This window comes from Oncorhynchus masou, unplaced genomic scaffold (assembly GCF_036934945.1).
Source record: "Oncorhynchus masou masou isolate Uvic2021 unplaced genomic scaffold, UVic_Omas_1.1 unplaced_scaffold_1006, whole genome shotgun sequence".
Classification (NCBI taxonomy): domain Eukaryota; kingdom Metazoa; phylum Chordata; class Actinopteri; order Salmoniformes; family Salmonidae; genus Oncorhynchus; species Oncorhynchus masou.
Genome location: NW_026999758.1, coordinates 59,686 through 77,751, shown reverse-complemented (window position 1 = coordinate 77,751; position 18,066 = coordinate 59,686). Strand labels below are relative to the sequence as shown.

General features: G+C 44.4%; 1 protein-coding gene across 1 annotated transcript; it reads left to right on the top strand.

Annotated features, from left to right (window-relative positions):
* Positions 1 to 721: 721 nt before the first annotated feature.
* hspb2 (heat shock protein, alpha-crystallin-related, b2) lies at positions 722 to 6,129 on the top strand. Its single transcript, XM_064957771.1, has 3 exons — positions 722 to 825; positions 2,079 to 2,269; positions 4,121 to 6,129. Exons 1-3 carry the CDS (start codon positions 729 to 731, stop codon positions 4,334 to 4,336), a joined length of 504 nt encoding a protein of 167 aa, XP_064813843.1. The 5' UTR covers positions 722 to 728; the 3' UTR covers positions 4,337 to 6,129.
* Positions 6,130 to 18,066: the final 11,937 nt, after the last annotated feature.

Sequence of the window (18,066 nt, the reverse complement as noted above, 5' to 3'; positions counted from 1 at the left end):
TTAGTCTGTTATTAGTCTGTTGTTAGTCTGCTATTAGTCTGTTGTTAGTCTGTTATTAGTCTGCTATTAGTCTGTTGTTAGTTTGTTATTAGTCTGTTATTAGTCTGTTGTTAGTCTGCTATTAGTCTGTTGTTAGTCTGTTATTAGTCTGCTATTAGTCTGTTGTTAGTTTGTTATTAGTCTGTTAATTGTCTGCTATTAGTCTGGTGTTAGTCTATTATTAGTCTGTTGTTAGTCTGCTATTAGTCTGCTATTAGTCTGTTGTCAGTCTGTTATTATTCCGTTATTAGTCTGCTATTAGTCTGTTGTTAGTTTGTTATTAGTCTGTTATTAGTCTGTTGTTAGTCTGCTATTAGTCTGTTGTTAGTCTGTTATTAGTCTGCTATTAGTCTGTTGTTAGTTTGTTATTAGTCTGTTAATTGTCTGCTATTAGTCTGGTGTTAGTCTATTATTAGTCTGTTGTTAGTCTGTTATTCGTCTGTTATTAGTCTGCTATTAGTCTGCTATTAGTCTGTGTATGAGCTAAATGGAGTAGAATGTGTGTGTGTACTCTATTTGCAGCCTTTTTATCAATCTCCGTTGAGCCAAACATTCTTTTGGATAAACTCCCCCTGTTCCCTCTCCTCTCCCTGTCCTCGTTCGTACCCTCACTCTCTATCCCCTTACTCCCTCCCTCCCTCCCTCCATCTGCCTCACTCTCTCTTTCTCCTTCTGTCAGTCATTGAGTCATGATGGCGGAGCGGACGGTGCCTCATGCATATCCCATGAGTACTCAGTGTGAACTGAACTCTCCCAGAAGGATCTACGACCAGAACTTTGGAGAGGGTAGGAACCTCTCCCTCTCTCTGTCGCTTTCTGTCTGTCTCTCTGTCGCTGTCTGTCTGTCTTTGTCTCTCTGTGTGTATTTTAATCAGAGGTGTATTTAGTTTGTGATCTAGTGAAAGCTACGCTATAAAACTATCACTGGATCACTGGCTGTAGCTAACATGCTATATCTCTGTACTAGTAGTGAGTGGTGTGTGTGTGTGTGTGTCACTAGTCACTATAAATCCAAAACAAACAGAGATGAATGTCCAATATTGTTTTCCCCTGAACTAGGGAACCCCGCTCCTCAGAAGGACTGTGTGTATAAATAGAACGTCCAGCTGAACAGGGTTCCATAATAACCTATGGCAGCCTGGAACACACACGTAGGGCTGTAAAGCCTGCATAGAGACTGGGTATGGAAAAGCATGTCTGATTAGAGGAGAGGCAGAGTTTCTCCTAAGCCTTGTAGCCAGAGGTATGTTTTCAGACCCACACACCATCCTAGAACAGCTGCACTGGGTTTTATAGTAACTACTGTAAATCTCTTGCCCCCCAGCCCTGAGAGAACAATCAAACTACTGTAAATCTCTTCCCCCCCAGCCCTGAGAGAACTATCAAACTACTGTAAACCTTGACTCCTCCCCGTCTATATGATTCTATTATCTAACTCCTGACCCAGCTATATGATTCTATTATCTAACTCCTCCCACATCTATATGATTCTATTATCTAACTCCTGACCCAGCTATATGATTCTATTATCTGACTCCTCCCCCAGCTATATGATTCTATTATTTGACTCCTCCCCATCTATATGATTCTATTATCTGACTCCTCCCCCAGCTATATGATTCTATTATCTGACTCCTCCCACATCTATATTATTCTATTATCTGACTCCTCCCCCAGCTATATGATTCTATTATTTGACTCCTCCCCCAGCTATATGATTATATTATTTGACTCCTCCCCCATCTATATGATTCTATTATCTGACTCCTCCCCCAGCTATATGATTCTATTATTTGACCCCTCCCCCAGCTATATGATTCTATTATCTGACTCCTCCCCCAACTATATGATTCTATTATCTGACTCCTCCCCCAGCTATATGATTCTATTATTTGACTCACTGCCCAGCTATATGATTCTATTATTTGACTCCTCCCCAGCTGTATGATTTTATTCTCTGACTCCTCCCCCAGCTATATGATTCTATTATCTGACTCCTCCCCCAGCTGTATGATTCTGATATCTGACTCCTCCCCCAGCTCTTACCCCCCAGGACCTCCTCACCCCCACCCTGTACCATGGTTACTATGTCCGTCCACGAATCACCAAGCAGCTAGGGCGGGGCTTCTCTGATATAGAGGCGGAGCCAGGGAAGTGGACCGTTCGATTGGACGTGTGTCAGTTCACTCCTGATGAAGTCACCGTTCGCACTGTCGACAACCTACTGGAGGTAAAGACTTCTAACCCCTGACCTCTAACGAAATTGATGGACATCAACAAATGCCATATGAAACACAACATAAAGTATCACACGTAAGGGAGTGTCTCTGATATACTTACAGAATAATATGAAATGCTCTAAGACCAGGTAGCTTTGAATGCCACTCTGGTCAACTCATTGAGGAGTTGTCCCTGTGCTGGCCACTCTGGTCAACTCATTGAGTCCCAGTGTTGGCCACTCTGGTCAACTCATTGAGTCCCAGTGTTGGCCACTCTGGTCAACTCATTGAGGAGTTGTCCCAGTGTTGGCCACTCTGGTCAACTCATTGAGGAGTTGTCCCAGTGTTGGCCACTCTGGTAAACTCATTGAGGAGTTGTCCCTGTGCTGGCCACTCTGGTCAACTCATTGAGGAGTTGTCCCAGTGTTGGCCACTCTGGTCAACTCATTGAGGAGTTGTCCCAGTGTTGGCCACTCTGGTCAACTCATTGAGGAGTTGTCCCAGTGTTACCCACTCTAGTCAACTTATTGAGTGGTTGTCCCAGTGTTGGCCACTCTGGTCAACTCATTGAGTCCCAGTGTTGGCCACTCTGGTCAACTCATTGAGGAGTTGTCCCAGTGTTGGCCACTCTGGTCAACTCATTGAGGAGTTGTCCCAGTGTTGGCCACTCTGGTCAACTCATTGAGGAGTTGTCCCAGTGTTGGCCACTCTGGTCAACTCATTGAGGAGTTGTCCCAGTGTTGGCCACTCTGGTCAACTCATTGAGTCCCAGTGTTGGCCACTCTGGTCAACTCATTGAGGAGTTGTCCCAGTGTTGGCCACTCTGGTCAACTCATTGAGGAGTTGTCCCAGTGTTGGCCACTCTGGTCAACTCATTGAGTCCCAGTGTTGGCCACTCTGGTCAACTCATTGAGGAGTTGTCCCAGTGTTGGCCACTCTGGTCAACTCATTGAGGAGTTGTCCCTGTGTTGGCCACTCTGGTCAACTCATTGAGGAGTTGTCCCTGTGCTGGCCACTCTGGTCAACTCATTGAGGAGTTGTCCCAGTGTTGGCCACTCTGGTCAACTCATTGAGGAGTTGTCCCTGTGTTGGCCACTCTGGTCAACTCATTGAGGAGTTGTCCCAGTGCTGGCCACTCTGGTCAACTCATTGAGTCCCAGTGTTGGCCACTCCAGTCAACTTATTGAGTCCCAGTGTTGGCCACTCTGGTCAACTTATTGAGTCCCAGTGTTGGCCACTCTGGTCAACTCATTGAGGAGTTGTCCCAGTGCTGGCCACTCTGGTCAACTCATTGAGTCCCAGTGTTGGCCACTCCAGTCAACTTATTGAGTCCCAGTGTTGGCCACTCTGGTCAACTTATTGAGTCCCAGTGATGGCCACTCTGGTCAACTTATTGAGTCCCAGTGTTGGCCACTCTAGTCAACTTATTGAGTCCCAGTGTTGGCCACTCTGGTCAACTTATTGAGTCCCAGTGTTGGCCACTCTAGTCAACTTATTGAGTCCCAGTGTTGACCACTCTAGTCAACTTATTGAGTCCCAGTGTTGGCCACTCTGGTCAACTTATTGAGTCCCAGTGTTGGCCACTCTGGTCAACTTATTGAGTCCCAGTGTTGGTCACTCTAGTCAACTTATTGCCCCCACCCCGTGAAGGGGTTGCATCAGAGAGAGACTTCAAAATGGTCCTCAATGGCGATGCCCACGCTAAAAATACCTCTATCATGCTCTATTCCCCTTACCCCTGATCTGTTACCCCTGACCTCACACCCCTAATCAAACCTTCTGGAGTTAAAGACCTGTCTCTCTCTCTCCCTCTTCCTTGGTTCATTGTGGTGTGTGTTTGTGCGTGTGTGTGTGTGTGTCAGGTCAGTGGTAACCACTCCCAGAGACAAGATGTCCACGGGTTCATCAGTCGGTCGTTTACGAGGACCTACATACTTCCTGTGGGTGTCGACCCTCTACTGCTCTTCGTCGACCTATCACACGACGGCATCCTCTCTGTCTCTGCTCCCCGGACAACCCCCGACCCGCCGTCCTCACACACGCATATCATACACACACACACCGACAAGAGAACCTAGTGACGACACACAGACACAACCAAAATACGACCTAGTGTCCTCTGTCATGGATCAACCCCAATTCCCCCTAGGATCAACCCCAACACCCTCTAGGATCAACCCCAACACACTCTAGGATCAACCCCAACACCCTCTAGGATCAACCCCAACACCCTCTAGGATCAACCCCAATACCCTCTAGTGTCCTCTGTCATGGATCAACCCCAATACCCTCTAGGATCAACCCCAATTCCCCCTAGGATCAGACCCAACACCCTCTAGGATCAACCCCAATACCCCCTAGTGTCCTCTGTCATGGATCAACCCCAATTCCCCCTAGGATCAACCCCAACACCCTCTAGGATCAACCCCAACACCCTCTAGGATCAACCCCAACACCCTCTAGGATCAACCCCAATACCCTCTAGTGTCCTCTGTCATGGATCAACCCCAATACCCTCTAGGATCAACCCCAATTCCCCCTAGGATCAGACCCAACACCCTCTAGGATCAACCCCAACACCCTCTAGGATCAACCCCAATACCCTCTAGGATCAACCCCAATTCCCCCTAGGATCAGACCCAACACCCTCTAGGATCAACCCCAATACCCCCTAGTGTCCTCTGTCATGGATCAACCCCAATTCCCCCTAGGATCAACCCCAACACCCTCTAGGATCAACCCCAACACCCTCTAGGATCAACCCCAATACCCTCTAGTGTCCTCTGTCATGGATCAACCCCAATACCCCCTAGTGTCCTCTGTCATGGATCAACCGCAACACCCTCTAGGATCAACCCCAATATCCTCTAGTGTCCTCTGTCATGGATCAACCCCAATACCCTCTAGGATCAACCCCAATACCCCCTAGTGTCCTCCGTCATGGATCAACCCCAATACCCCCTAGTGTCCTCTGTCATGGATCAACCCCAATACCACCCGGAATGAGATATATGGAACGCAGACCTTGGGAGATAGAACAAGGAATGAAGACCGTGGGTGAAAGCAGAAGGAACAGAGACTGTGGGGGTTAATAGACTGTGGGGGATAGGAGACCGTGGCGCATAGAACAAGGACCGTAGACCATGGGGGATAATAGAAGGAACGTAGACCGTGGGAGACAGTAGAAGGAAGGTAAACCGTGGGGAACAGTGCAAGGAACGTAGACTGTAGGTGATAGCAGACTGTAGGGGATAGCAGACTGTAGGGGATAGCAGACTGTAGGGGATAGCAGACTGTAGGTGATAGCAGACTGTGGGGGATAGCAGACTGTAGGTGATAGCAGACTGTAGGTGATAGCAGACTATAGGGGATAGCAGACTGTAGGGGATAGCAGACTGTAGGGGATAGCAGACTGTAGGGGATAGCAGACTGTAGGGGATAGCAGACTGTGGGGGATAGCAGACTGTAGGGGATAGCAGACTGTGGGGGATAGCAGACTGTAGGGAATAGCGGAATGTAGGGGTAGCAGACTGTAGGGGATAGCAGACTATGGGGGATAGCAGACTGTAGGGGATAGCAGACTGTAGGGGATAGCAGACTGTAGGGGATAGCAGACTGTAGGGGATAGCAGACTGTGGGGATAGCAGACTGTGGGGGATAGCAGACTGTAGGGGATAGCAGACTGTGGGGGATAGCAGACTGTGGGGGATAGCAGACTGTAGGGGATAGCAGACTGTAGGGGATAGCAGACTGTGGGGGATAGCAGACTGTAGGGGATAGCAGACTGTAGGGAATAGCAGACTGTAGGGGATAGCAGACTGTAGGGGATAGCAGACTGTGGGGGATAGCAGACTGTAGGGGATAGCAGACTGTGGGGATAGCAGACTGTGGGGATAGCAGACTGTAGGGGATAGCAGACTGTAAGGGATAGCAGACTATAGGGTATAGCAGACTGTGGGGGATAGCAGACTGTAGGGGATAGCAGACTGTAGGGGATAGCAGACTGTGGGGGATAGCAGACTGTAGGGGATAGCAGACTGTAGGGGATAGCAGACTGTGGGGATAGCAGACTGTGGGGGATAGCAGACTGTAGGGGATAGCAGACTGTAGGTGATAGCAGACTGTAGGGGTTAGCAGACTGTAGGGGATAGCAGACTGTAAGGGATAGCAGACTGTAGTGGATAGCAGACTGTAGGGGATAGCAGACTGTGGGGGATAGCAGACTGTGGGGGATAGCAGACTGTGGGGGATAGCAGACTGTAGGGGATAGCAGACTGTGGGGGATAGCAGACTGTAGGGGATAGCAGACTGTAGGGGATAGCAGACTGTAGGGGATAGCAGACTGTGGGGGATAGCAGACTGTGGGGGATAGCAGACTGTGGGGGATAGCAGACTGTGGGGGATAGCAGACTGTAGGGGATAGCAGACTGTAGGGGATAGCAGACTGTAGGGGATAGCAGACTGTAGGGGATAGCAGACTGTAGGGGATAGCAGACTGTAGGGGATAGCAGACTGTGGGGGATAGCAGACTATGGGGGATAGCAGACTGTAGGGGATAGCAGACTGTAGGGGATAGCGGACTGTGGGGGATAGCGGACTGTAGGGGATAGCAGACTGTAGGGGGATAGCAGACTGTAGGGGATAGCAGATTGTGGGGGATAGCAGACTGTAGGGGATAGCAGACTGTAGGGGATAGCAGACTGTGGGGGATAGCAGACTATAGGGGATAGCAGACTATAGGGGATAGCAGACTGTGGGGGATAGCAGACTGTAGGGGATAGCAGACTATGGGGGATAGCAGACTGTGGGGGATAGCAGACTGTAGGGGATAGCAGACTGTAGGTGATAGCAGACTGTGGGGGATAGCAGACTGTAGGGAATAGCAGACTGTAGGGGATAGCAGACTATAGGGGATAGCAGACTGTAGGGAATAGCAGACTGTAGGGGATAGCAGACTATGGGGGATAGCAGACTGTAGGGGATAGCAGACTGTGGGGGATAGCAGACTGTAGGGGATAGCAGACTGTAGGGGATAGCAGACTGTAGGGGATAGCAGACTGTAGGGGATAGTAGACTGTGGGGGATAGCAGACTGTAGGGGATAGCAGACTGTAGGGGATAGCGGACTGTAGGGGATAGCGGACTGTAGGGGTAGCAGACTGTGGGGGATAGCAGACTATGGGGGATAGCAGACTGTAGGGGATAGCAGACTGTGGGGGATAGCAGACTGTAGGGGATAGCGGACTGTAGGGGTAGCAGACTGTAGGGGATAGCAGACTATGGGGGATAGCAGACTGTAGGGGATAGCAGACTGTGGGGGATAGCAGACTATAGGGGATAGCAGACTGTAGGGGATAGCAGACTGTAGGGGATAGCGGACTGTAGGGGATAGCAGACTATGGGGGATAGCAGACTGTAGGGGATAGCAGACTATAGGGGATAGCAGACTGTAGGGGATAGCAGACTGTAGGGGATAGCAGACTGTGGGGGATAAGTCGCCATCATTGGTGCCCATTCAGCGATGCTGATCTAACATGGTGGATATTAATCAAGTCCGTCATGATTGATGTGTTCTATCAGGCCCACAATGTGGTTTCTACAATCCCATTGATGTGTTCTATCTGGCCCACAATGTGGTTTCTACAATCCCATTGATGTGTTCTATCAGGCCCACAATGTGGTTTCTACAATCCCATTGATGTGTTCTATCAGGCCCACAATGTGGTTTCTACAATCCCATTGATGTGTTCGATCAGGCCCACAATGTGGTTTCTACAGTCCCATTGATGTGGTATATCAGGCCCACAATGTGGTTTCTACAATCCCATTGATGTGTTCTATCAGGCCCACAATGTGGTTTCTACAATCCCATTGATGTGTTCTATCAGGCCCACAATGTGGTTTCTACAGTCCCATTGATGTGTTCTATCAGGCCCACAATGTGGTTACTACAATCCCATTGAAGTGTTCTATCAGGCCCACAATGTGGTTTCTACAATCCCATTTGGATATATTTGTCTGTTTTCGCTGCATAATATTTAGAAGTTGTCTTTTTCGGGTTTCAAATTTCTTTGTGCTCAATGCCAACTCCCGTTCTGATAAACTGGTAGCAAAACTAGCATAGAGAAGTCGGTGGTTGTAGTCAAAGCCGTTTTTAACTGTAGTGCATTTGATTGGTGACGAACATGTACTGTATAGGGGATGGCATCTTTACAAGCATTATACTCAAATCAAATTTTATTTGTCACATACACATGGTTAGCAGATGTTAATGCGAGTGTAGCGAAATACTCCAATATCTACCACAGCGTAGTGTGAAATACATATATTAACAATAGCCTAAATGTAGGTTGATTCTGATGGTCGGTAATGAGGAGATTATGGATCTATCCCCAACCGTTTCCATGGTTTCTGTGGAACTCTTACATAATCTATTAGATCGGACATTTCTGAAGATTTATATTGTTGCTTAGTGATGCTCAAGTTTACAATAAAATATACCTATTGTTTTTGTAATAAACAATAGTGTTGTTTCTTAAACTAGAATATAGTCTAATGATCTCCATAGATCATAAATAAATGAATAAATAAGGATTGAGTTCCCGAATTGAATGGTTTATTAACCGGAACTCACACATGCTACTGTTTGGTCTTAGCCTCCACCAAATTACTCCCTATTCAACGCTCTGTTAAGATGTGAAAGAGGCAGAGCAATGCAAACATGGCAACACATCACACCTGTAGTGCCCAGCACCCTCCCCAGCCATCCGGCCGTTGCACCAACCCAAGGATGCCAGGCGCCGAAACATTTCCTTCCTTTGATTGGCCAACAGAATATCAGAACACATACAATTGTTTTGTGATCTTTTTAGATTGGTTCTGTGAATAATAAAAGTCAAGTTTAAAGACTAAGGGGATATCTGTGATTTCTGTAGTCTGGCTCTCTGCAGCGAGGATGTGTGTGTGTGTGTCTGTGTGTATTTAAAATAACTCAAGAAATCTGTCATTAATTTTGATGTTTTTGCCAAGGGTAATTTTACTAACTAAGATGTTTGGTGTTTCTCAAAGAAAAAAATGTGCATGAAAACAAGTTATCTGTTGTTGAATGTGGAAGAATCTGTTGAAGAATCCCTACTGTTGACCAATCACAGACGAAGGGGCGTAGACTTTGGGTCCTAACTTCGACTTGCCTCTAGAAAAAATGAACAGCCGAAAAAAAAAAAACTCACTAAGTCCAAAACGAACAAAAACGTCGCAAAATGTCATCATAAGACATGCACAAACTTTTTCTAACTGTTTCGGCTGTATATGTGAAAATGAGCATGCCGAAATCAAGTGCAAAGCACACTGGGTATTATTATTGGCCTTGTTTTGGGGTGGAGCTCATTAAAATATTACACAGCATGCTTTGCAATTGATAATTTTTACGTATACTGTACATTTACATGTAGTTAACTTATCACACCATAATGCCATCAGATTTCTGATACCGATGCAGGGTAAAAGGGGGACCCAAAATTGTAAACCACTTATTAAAAAATGGTATAGAAAAGTATTTTGTATTTTGAAAATACAAATTACAGCTAAAATACTTAAATCCAGTACCAGTCAATAGTTTGGACACACCTACTCATTCAAGGGTTTTCTTTATTTTTCCTATTTTCTACATTGTAGAATAATAGTGAAGACATCAAAACTATGAAATAACACATATGGAATCATGTAGTAACCAAAGAAGTGTTAAACAAATCAAAAATATATTTCCCATTTGAGATTCTTCTAATAGCCACCCTTTGCCTTGACAGCTTTTTACACTCTTCAAAAATCAAATCAAAATCAAATTTTATTTGTCACATACACATGGTTAGCAGATGTTAATGCGAGTGTAGCGAAATGCTTGTGCTTCTAGTTCCGACAATGCAGTAATAACCAACAAGTAATCTAACTAACAATTCCTAATCTACTGTCTCATACACAGTGTAAGGGGATAAAGAATATGTACATAAGGATATATGAATGAGTGATGGTACAGAGCAGCATAGGCAAGATACAGTAGATGGTATTGAGTACAGTATATACATGTGAGATGAGTATGTAAACAAAGTGGCATAGTTAAAGTGGCTAGTGATACATGTATTACATAAGGATGCAGTCGATGATATAGAGTACAGTATATAGGTATGCATATGAGATGAATAATGTAGGGTAAGTATCATTATATAAGGTAGCATTGTTTAAAGTGGCTAGTGATATATTTACAACATTTCCCATCAATTCCCATTATTAAAGTGGCTGGAGTTGAGTCAGTGTCAGTGTGTAGGCAGCAGCCACTCAATGTTAGTGGTGGCTGTTTAACAGTCTGATGGCCTTGAGATAGAAGCTGTTTTTCAGTCTCTCGGTCCCAGCTTTGATGCACCTGTACTGACCTCGCCTTCTGGGTGATAGCGGGGTGAACAGGCAGTGGCTCGGGTGGTAGATGTCCTTGATGATCTTTATGGCCTTCCTGTAACATCGGGTGGTGTAGGTGTCCTGGAGGGCAGGTAGTTTGCCCCCGATGATGCGTTGTGCAGACCTCACTACCCTCTGGAGAGCCTTACGGTTGAGGGCGGAGCAGTTGCCGTACCAGGCGGTGATACAGCCCGCCAGGATGCTCTCGATTGTGCCTCTGTAGAAGTTTGTGAGTGCTTTTGGTGACAAGCCAAATTTCTTCAGCCTCCTGAGGTTGAAGAGGCGCTGCTGCGCCTTCTTCACGATGCTGTCTGTGTGAGTGGACCAATTCAGTTTGTCTGTGATGTGTATGCCGAGGAATTCTCTCAACCAGCTTCATGAGGTAGTCACCGGGAATGCATTTCAATTAACAGGTGTGCCTTCTTAAAAGTGAATTTGTGGAATTTATTTCCTTCTTAATAGTTTTCAGCCAATCAGTTGTGTTGTGACAAGGTAGGGGGGTATACAGAAGATAGCCCTATTTGGTAAAAGACCAAGTCCATATTATGGCAAGAACAGCTCAAATAAGCAAAGAGAAACGACAGTCCATCATTACTTTAAGACATGAAGTTCAGTCAATATGTAAAAATTCAAGAACTTTGAACTATTCTTCAAGTGCAGTCACAACCACCTTCAAGCTCTATGATGAAACTGGCTCTCATGTGGACTGCCACATGAATGGAAGACCCAGAGTTACCTTTGCGGCAGAGGGCAAGTTCATTAGAGTTACCAGCCTCAGAAATTGCAGCCCAAATAAATGCTTCACAGAGTTCAAGTAACAGACAAATCTCAAAATCAACTTTTCAGAGGACTGTGTGAATCAGACCTTCATGGTCGTTGCTGCAAAGAAACCACTACTAAAGGACACCAATAATAAGAAGAGACTTGCTTGGGCCAAGAAACATGAGCAATGGACATTGGACCAGTGGAAATCTGTCCTTTGGTCTGATGAGTCCAAATTTGAGATTTTTATACTCCGCATGTGTGGTTCCCACCGTGAAGCATGGAGAAGGTGTTATGGTGTGGGGGTTGCTTTGCTGGTGAAACTGTCTTGATTTATTTAGAATTCAAGGCACACTTAACCAGCATGAATACCATAGCATTCTGCAGCAATACGCCATCCCATCTGGTTTGTGCTTAGTGGGACTATCATTTGTTTTTCAACAGGACAATGACCCAAACCACACCTCCAGGCTGTGTAAAGTCTATTTGACCAAGAAGGAGAGTGATGGAGTGCTGCATCAGATGGCCTGGCCTCCACAATCACCTGGCCTCAACACCATTGAGGTGATTTGGGATGAGTTGGACCGCAGAGTGAAGGAAAAGCAGCCAACAAGTTCTCTGCATATGTGGAAACTGCTTCAAGACCGCTGTAGATAATATTATAATCTGACAGTATAAAGTCTTCATGTATGTACATATTATTAGATACATATTGTCAATATTAATAAAGACAGTATGTATATAATAATATCTACATTAATAAAGACAGTGTCTATATAATAATATCTACATTAATAAAGACAGTGTCTATATAATAATATCTACATTAATAAAGACAGTGTCTATATAATAATATCTACATTAATAAAGGCAGTATCTCCATAATAATATCTATATAATAATATCTACATTAATAAAGACAGTTTCTATATAATAATATCTATATAATAATATCTACATTAATGAAGACAGTATGTATATAATAATATCTACATTAATAAAGACAGTGTCTATATAATAATATCTACATTAATAAAGGCAGTATCTCCATAATAATATCTATATAATAATATCTACATTAATAAAGACAGTTTCTATATAATGTCTACATTAATAAAGACAGTATCTATATAATAATATCTACATGAATAAAGACAGTGTCTATATAATAATATCTACATTTGTAAGGGGTGCGTAATCGGTGGCAGGGAAGTCAGACACAGGAGAGCAGAACTTGGTAATTAGCCGGAGCAGTTTAATAGCAAAACCCACGGCATAAAAATTAAAAGAACAATTGGGTCCAAAAACCCGTTGCGCACCAAACAACACGTTGTTACGGCAAATGAGTGAGGAGGTGTGGAGTCAGGCGCAGAGAGCAAAAGATGTGGGAAAAACACGCTTTAATGTCCCGAAAAATAACATGAACAAAAGTAGGAAAACAAATGATCAGAAATATTAACGGACAGCGCGAAACCCAAAATACAAACAAAATACACTCAAACATAGAACAGACGAACAAGCCCGCACGAAACAGAAGTGGGCTGAACAAACTATATATAACCCTACCCTAACAACCAAACAAGAAACAGGTGATACCAATCAGACAAAACCAAAGGAACACAGAACAACGGATCGGTGATAGCTAGTAGACCGGCGACGACGACCGCCGAGCGCCACCCGAACAAGAAGGGGAGTTCTTTCGGCGCCGACAGAGATGGCCGCCTCGCTTCGCGTTCCTAGGAAACTATGCAGTTTTTTGTTTTTTTTTTGTTATTTCTTACATTAGTACCCCAGGTCATCTTAGGTTTCATTACATACAGTCGAGAAGAACTACTGTATATAAGATCAGCGTCAACTCACCATCAGTACGACCAAGAATATGTTTTTACAAACAGGACAATGGAATGGATCGCATGCAGCGACCCAAAAAACGACTCCGAAAAAGAGGAAACGAGGCGGTCTTCTGGTCAGACTATGGAGAAGGGCACATCGTGCCCCACTTCCTAGCATTCTTCTTGCCAATGTCCAGTTTGAAATCCGAGCAAGGGTAGCATTCCAGAGGGACATCAGAGACTGTAACGTTCTGTGCTTCACGGAAACATGGCTCACTGGAAAGACGCAATCCGAAGCGGTGCAGCCAACGGGTTTCTCCACGCATCGCGCCGACAGAAACAAACACCTTTCTGGTAAGAAGAGGGGTGGGGGTGTATGCCTTATGGCTAACGAGGCATGGTGTGATGACAGAAACATACAGGAACTCAAATCCTTCTGTTCACCTGATTTAGAATTCCTCACAATCAAATGTAGACCGCATTATCTACCAAGAGAATTCTCTTCGATTATAATCACAGCCGTATATATCCCCCCCCAAGCAGACACATCGATGGCTCTGAATGAACTTTATTTAACTCTTTGCAAACTGGAAACCATTTATCCGGAGGCTGCATTCATTGTTGCTGGGGATTTTAACAAGGCTAATCTGAAAACAAGTCTCCCTAAATTTTATCAGCATATCGATTGCGCAACCAGGGGTGGAAAAACCTTGGATCACTGTTACTCTAACTTCCACGACGCATATAAGGCCCTGCCCCACCCCCTTTCGGAAAAGCTGACCACGACTTCATTTTGCTGATACCTGCCTACAGACAAAAACTAAAAGAAGAAGCTCCCACGCTGAGGTCTGTCCAACGCTGGTCCGACCAAGCTGTCTCCACACTCCAAGACTGCTTCCACCACGTGGACTGGGACATGTTTCGTATTGCGTCAAATAACAACATTGACGAATACGCTGATTCGATGTGCGAGTTCATTAGAACTTGCGTTGAAGATGTCGTTCCCATAGCAACAATTAAAACATTCCCTAACCAGAAACCTTGGATTGATGGCAGCATTCGCGTGAAACTGAAAGCGCGAACCACTGCTTTCAATCAGGGCAAGGTGTCTGGTAACATGACTGAATACAAACAATGCAGCTATTCCCTCCGTAAGGCTATCAAACAAGCTAAGCGTCAGTACAGAGACAAAGTAGAATCCCAATTCAACGGCTCAGACACAAGAGGCATGTGGCAGGGTCTACAGTCAATCACGGACTACAGGAAGAAATCCAGCCCAGTCACGGACCAGGATGTCTTGCTCCCAGGCAGACTAAATAACTTTTTTTGCCCGCTTTGAGGACAATACAGTGCCACTGACACTGCCTGCAATGGAAAAATGCGGTCTCTCCTTCACTGCAGCCGAGGTGAGTAAAACATTTAAACGTGTTAACCCTCGCAAGGCTGCAGGCCCAGACGGCATCCCCAGCCGCGCCCTCAGAGCATGCGCAGACCAGCTGGCTGGTGTGTTTACGGACATATTCAAACAATCCCTATACCAGTCTGCTGTTCCCACATGCTTCAAGAGGGCCACCATTGTTCCTGTTCCCAAGAAAGCTAAGGTAACTGAGCTAAACGACTACCGCCCCGTAGCACTCACTTCCGTCATCATGAAGTGCTTTGAGAGACTAGTCAAGGACCATATCACCTCCACCCTACCTGACACCCTAGACCCACTCCAATTTGCTTACTGCTCAAATAGGTCCACAGACGATGCAATCTCAACCACACTGCACACTGCCTAACCCATCTGGACAAGAGGAATACCTATGTGAGAATGCTGTTCATCGACTACAGCTCGGCATTCAACACCATAGTACCCTCCAAGCTCGTCATCAAGCTCGAGACCCTGGGTCTTGACCCCGCCCTGTGCAACTGGGTACTGGACTTCCTGATGGGCCGCCCCAGGTGGTGAGGGTAGGTAACAACATCTCCTCCCCGCTGATCCTCAACACTGGGGCCCCACAAGGGTGCGTTCTGAGCCCTCTCCCTACTCCCTGTTCACCCACGACTGCGTGGCCACGCACGCCTCCAACTCAATCATCAAGTTTGCGGATGACACAACAGTGGTAGGCTTGATTACCAACAACGACGAGACGGCCTACAGGGAGGAGGTGAGGGCCCTCGGAGTATGGTGTCAGGAAAATAACCTCACACTCAACGTCAACAAAACTAAGGAGATGATTGTGGACTTCAGGAAACAGCAGAGGGAACACCCCCCTATCCACATCGATGGAACAGTAATGGAGAGAGTAGCAAGTTTTAAGTTCCTCGGCATACACATCACAGACAAACTGAATTGTTCCACTCACACAGACAGCATTGTGAAGAAGGCGCAGCAGCGCCTCTTCAACCTCAGGAGGCTGAAGAAATTCGGCTTGTCACCAAAAGCACTCACAAACTACTACAGATGCACAATCGAGAGCATCCTGGCGGGCTGTATCGCCGTCTGGTACGGCAACTGCTCCGCCCTCAACCGTAAGGCTCTCCAGAGGGTAGTGAGGTCTGCACAACACATCACCGGGGGCAAACTACCTGCCCTCCAGGACACCTACACCACCCGATGTTACAGGAAGGCCATAAAGATCATCAAGGACATCAACCACCCGAGCCACTGCCTGTTCACCCCGCTATCATCCAGAAGGCGAGGTCAGTACAGGTGCATCAAAGCTGCGACCGAGAGACTGAAAAACAGCTTCTATCTCAAGGCCATCAGACTGTTAAACAGCCACCACTAACATTGAGTGGCTGCTGCCTACACACTGACACTGACTCAACTCCAGCCACTTTAATAATGGGAATTGATGGGAAATGATGTAAATATATCACTAGCCACTTTAAACAATGCTACCTTATATAATGTTACTTACCCTACATTATTCATCTCATATGCATACGTATATACTGTACTCTATATCATCGTCTGCATCCTTATGTAATACATGTATCACTAGCCACTTTAACTATGCCACTTTGTTTACATACTCATCTCATATGTATATACTGTACTCGATACCATCTACTGTATCTTGCCTATGCTGCTCTGTACCATCACTCATTCATATATCCTTATGTACATATTCTTTATCCCCTTACACTGTGTATAAGACAGTAGTTTAGGAATTGTTAGTTAGATTACTTGTTGGTTATTACTGCATTGTCGGAACTAGAAGCACAAGCATTTCGCTACACTCGCATTAACATCTGCTAACCATGTGTATGTGACAAATAAAATTTGACAAATGAAATTTGATTTGATTTGATTTGAGTCGCCTTCGGTAATATTCGTGACATACGTGCACAAGTACTTACAACAAACGATCCCACACAAAGACATGGGGGAAACAGAGGGTTAAATACACAACAAATGACTGAGGGAATTGAAATCAGGTGTGAGGAAAAACAAGAGAAAAAGAAAACACATGGAAAATAAACAGTGGATCGATGATGGCTAGAAGACCGGCGACGCCGGGCGCCGAGCGCCGCCAAAACAAGGAGAGGACCCGACGGTGGAAGTCATGACAACATTGATATAGGCAGTATGTATTTAATAATATCTACATGAATAAAGACAGTATCGATATAGTAATAATATCTACATGAATAAAGACAGTATCTATATAACAATATATACATTAATATAGGCAGTATGTATTTAATAATATCTACATTAATAAAGACTGAATGTATATTATAATATATACATTAATAAAGACAGTGTCTATATAATATAATCTACATTAATAAAGACAGAGTCTATGTAATAATATCTACATTAATAAAGACAGTGTCTATATAATAATATCTACATTAATAAAGACAGTGTCTATATAATAATATCTACATTAATAAAGACAGTGTCTATATTATAATATATACATTAATAAAGACAGTGTCTATATAATATAATCTACATTAATAAAGACAGAGTCTATGTAATAATATCTACATTAATATAGGCAGTATGTATTTAATAATATCTACACAGTGGAATCATCATCATGTTGTATATAACTGACAGTAATACACAGTGGAACCATCATCATGTTGTTGTATATAACTGACAGTAATACACAGTGGAACCATCATCATGTTGTATATAACTGACAGTAATACACAGTGGAACCATCATCATGTTGTATATAACTGACAGTAATACACAGTGGAACCATCATCATGTTGTATATAACTGACAGTAATACACAGTGGAACCATCATCATGTTGTATATAACTGACAGTAATACACAGTGGAACCATCATCATGTTGTTGTATATAACTGACAGTAATACACAGTGGAACCATCATCATGTTGTTGTATATAACTGACAGTAATACACAGTGGAACCATCATCATGTTGTTGTATATAACTGACAGTAATACACAGTGGAACCATCATCATGTTGTATATAACTGACAGTAATACACAGTGGTACCATCATCATGTTGTATATAACTGACAGTAATACATAGTGGAACCATCATCATGTTGTATATAACTGACAGTATTACACAGTGGAACCATCATCATGTTGTATATAACTGACAGTAATACACAGTGGAACCATCATCATGTTGTATATAACTGACAGTAATACATAGTGGAACCATCATCATGTTGTTGTATATAACTGACAGTAATACACAGTGGAACCATCATCATGTTGTTGTATATAACTGACAGTAATACACAGTGGAACCATCATCATGTTGTTGTATATAACTGAC

Coding starts and splice junctions, on each gene's coding strand:
- hspb2 (XM_064957771.1), top strand. CDS start 729: ATGATGGCGGAGCGGACGGTGCCTCATGCATATCCCATGAGTACTCAG. Junction 826..2,078: donor CGACCAGAACTTTGGAGAGG/GTAGGAACCTCT, acceptor CTCCTCCCCCAG/CTCTTACCCCCCAGGACCTC. Junction 2,270..4,120: donor CTGTCGACAACCTACTGGAG/GTAAAGACTTCT, acceptor TGTGTGTGTCAG/GTCAGTGGTAACCACTCCCA.